This window comes from Charadrius vociferus, unplaced genomic scaffold, assembly GCF_000708025.1.
Source record: "Charadrius vociferus isolate BGI_N301 unplaced genomic scaffold, ASM70802v2 scaffold163, whole genome shotgun sequence".
Classification (NCBI taxonomy): domain Eukaryota; kingdom Metazoa; phylum Chordata; class Aves; order Charadriiformes; family Charadriidae; genus Charadrius; species Charadrius vociferus.
The window spans coordinates 1,886,067-1,888,477 of NW_009648332.1; the positions used below are offsets into that span (position 1 = coordinate 1,886,067).

Here is a 2,411-nt window from a genome sequence, read left to right on the forward strand (position 1 = left end):
TACATACCCCGTACAGAACCTTAGCCTTTGCCAGTGCGTTGCCGAAAGCAAACATCAGCATTTTAGCACGAAGTTGTTCTGGTCTGAACCTGTCAGTACGAACGTTGGCCGATTCCAGGAAGAACAGAGTGTGAGGATGAGAGTACGGATAACCATCTCTAAAACCTAAATGGCAGATAGTCACGTCAGGAATCGCTCAGTAAGAGAATGCACAGCCAATGTTTTTTCCCCTATCTCCCCTTTCTCCCCAGTGTTCTCTCCCCTAACTGTTAACTTGCTGGGATTTAAGTTCTTCTCTGCAGTCCTGCTTAGCCCACAATATACTCACCACAGGTCCAGAGCACTTGCACTGCACACCCCGTGCCCAGCTACTGTGCTCCCTCATTCCCATCCACCCCCCACTCGCAGGTGTCTCGCAGAAGGCCAAGGACTCCAGGTTAACCCGAACACTTGGTCTGACAGAAAATTAGTATCAACAGCAAGATTTACCTGTATCATTGAGCTCTTTGTACACATTCACTTCCTGAAGATCAATTGTAGGAGAGATGGGATAGAAGGTCTCCAGAACATGTTCTTCAGTGGCCAGTATCTCCTCCTTGGAAGCTACTGGTGGTATTGGGGCCATAGAGTTCATAAGTATTCCGTTCAGCCCACGGACCTGAAGGAGAATGGATTCTGGGGAGGGAAATTAAGCTACATTCAAACATTGCCAAAACAACATCAGGGAAAAATGTATGTTTCCCTTGGGGCAGAAGCATTCTAGCAAGTCTGTGTTCTGCAAGGCTCACTCTCATCCCCTCACCTCCAAACTAAACTTACATCATAGCTCAGCTATAGGTTCTTCTAAAATACCAATGTTAATTGCTGGCGTTAGTTTCTTCACTAAATATGTATGTAGAAAACCAACAGTACAGATTTTGGACACAAAAAAATAAACAATCAGTTCTAATGCACTGGTTCTCTTCTCCTGCCATCTTGTTGATGTTGTCTAACACCCTAATAATCTCCTCAGGGCAAACACCCTGCCATCTTCCAAGTCTGCCCATCCTTACAGCGCTACTTAAATCCGAAAGACTGACTTGGTTCCAGAAATTGCTTAGTTTTCTCCAAGTCCTCAGCCTTAAAGCTAGCAGCTTTGCTACCCCTTTTACATCACTGTAAAGAGCTAAATGCTTCCACCACAGCACCAACTAACCTCTTTCCCACGTAGCTGATATCTTGTAGTTTCTAGCCAACATTCTTTTAGTCAGAGAAGGATACTTCGCAGACATTAACCGACATAAATGTATCAAATCTTCAAACAGTACTGGGCTTTAGGATAAGGAAAAAAAAAAACAGTTACATAAAAAAGTGTGATCATAATGGCGGGCAGATGCTTCTGGGACATGAACGCTGTTAACATTACTGTATGTAAAACAAATAATGGTGTAACATTTCCAAACAGGTAATACAGATTTCAGATTAATATCCCCCACACCAGTCCCGTTCCAAGTTGGCAGAGTTAACGCTTACCATTACTTACTTAAAAATTTGACATTGTGCATCAGCTAGCAGATCTCAAGTTGAAACACAGACCTTGGCCTGAAAGCAGCTTTAACATAGAGTATGTGTTTACACTGGTACTACTGTCAAGGTTCAGAACTGGGGGTTTTGGTGGTTGTTTTGTTTTACAAGTTGACAAGATGATAAAAAGGGTCTAACAGCTTTGCACAGTAAATGAATCTCTCAATGCTAGATCTATACATGAATTTTCTTTGTAGTGTTAAAAACTCTGGTTCTTACATTACCTGCTTGATGACTGGCTTACGCTAAAGCCATAACCACGCAGCAGCTAGATTTTCCCTATGACCGAGGACTTACCAATAATGTTCTCTCCTGGGAGCAACTTCCATCGTGTCCCAGAACCGTGCGTGCGAGATCGCACGCTTTACCCTCTCCTCGTGGCCCTCAAGCTGGTGAGCCGGGTTGTCAATGATGCTGAGCACCGACGGGGGTAAGCCTTCCACCAGCTTGGTCTTGGTGAGCCACTGCGCTTGCCGAACTCCTTGTAAAAAAATTTAAAAGAAATACGTATTACTGAGGCTGCTAGCGCAGTTAGTTCATGAGGCAGGGCAGGCTCTCCGCTCTCTGTGGGTTTTCTGCACTATGTGAGGAAAAACCTTGGCTGGCGGTGAAGGGTAAGTGCTTGAACGGGCTGCGCGGCCCGGGGCAGCGCTGGGGGCACAGCGCGGGGTGGCCCGGGCCGAGGAGGCCCCGGAGGAAGGTCGGCCGGGCCGGTACCTTCCAGCATGCGGACGCCCTGGTGGCAGATGTAGCAGCCGCGCTCCTTGTAGAGCGGCATCTCCTCGTATCGCGGCCCCGGCGAGTGCCAGGGGTCGTGCCAGCCCCGGTCCCAGAGCGGGAAGCGCGGC

The 2,411-nt window shown here is 47.3% G+C and overlaps 1 protein-coding gene across 1 annotated transcript in view; it reads right to left on the reverse strand.

The window, feature by feature from the left end:
• Positions 1–2,405, reverse strand: part of MRPL37 (mitochondrial ribosomal protein L37) — a 3,925-nt gene extending 1,520 nt beyond the window's left edge. Inside the window, exons 1-5 of the mRNA XM_009884598.1 lie at positions 2,281–2,405; positions 1,861–2,044; positions 1,196–1,311; positions 490–675; positions 8–165 (exon numbers count right to left, since the gene is read on the reverse strand). Coding sequence (XP_009882900.1) covers positions 8–165; positions 490–675; positions 1,196–1,311; positions 1,861–2,044; positions 2,281–2,341 — 705 coding nt within the window. The 5' untranslated portion in view covers positions 2,342–2,405. The remainder of the gene's footprint in view (positions 1–7; positions 166–489; positions 676–1,195; positions 1,312–1,860; positions 2,045–2,280) is intronic.
• Between the last annotated feature and the right edge of the window lie 6 nt (positions 2,406–2,411).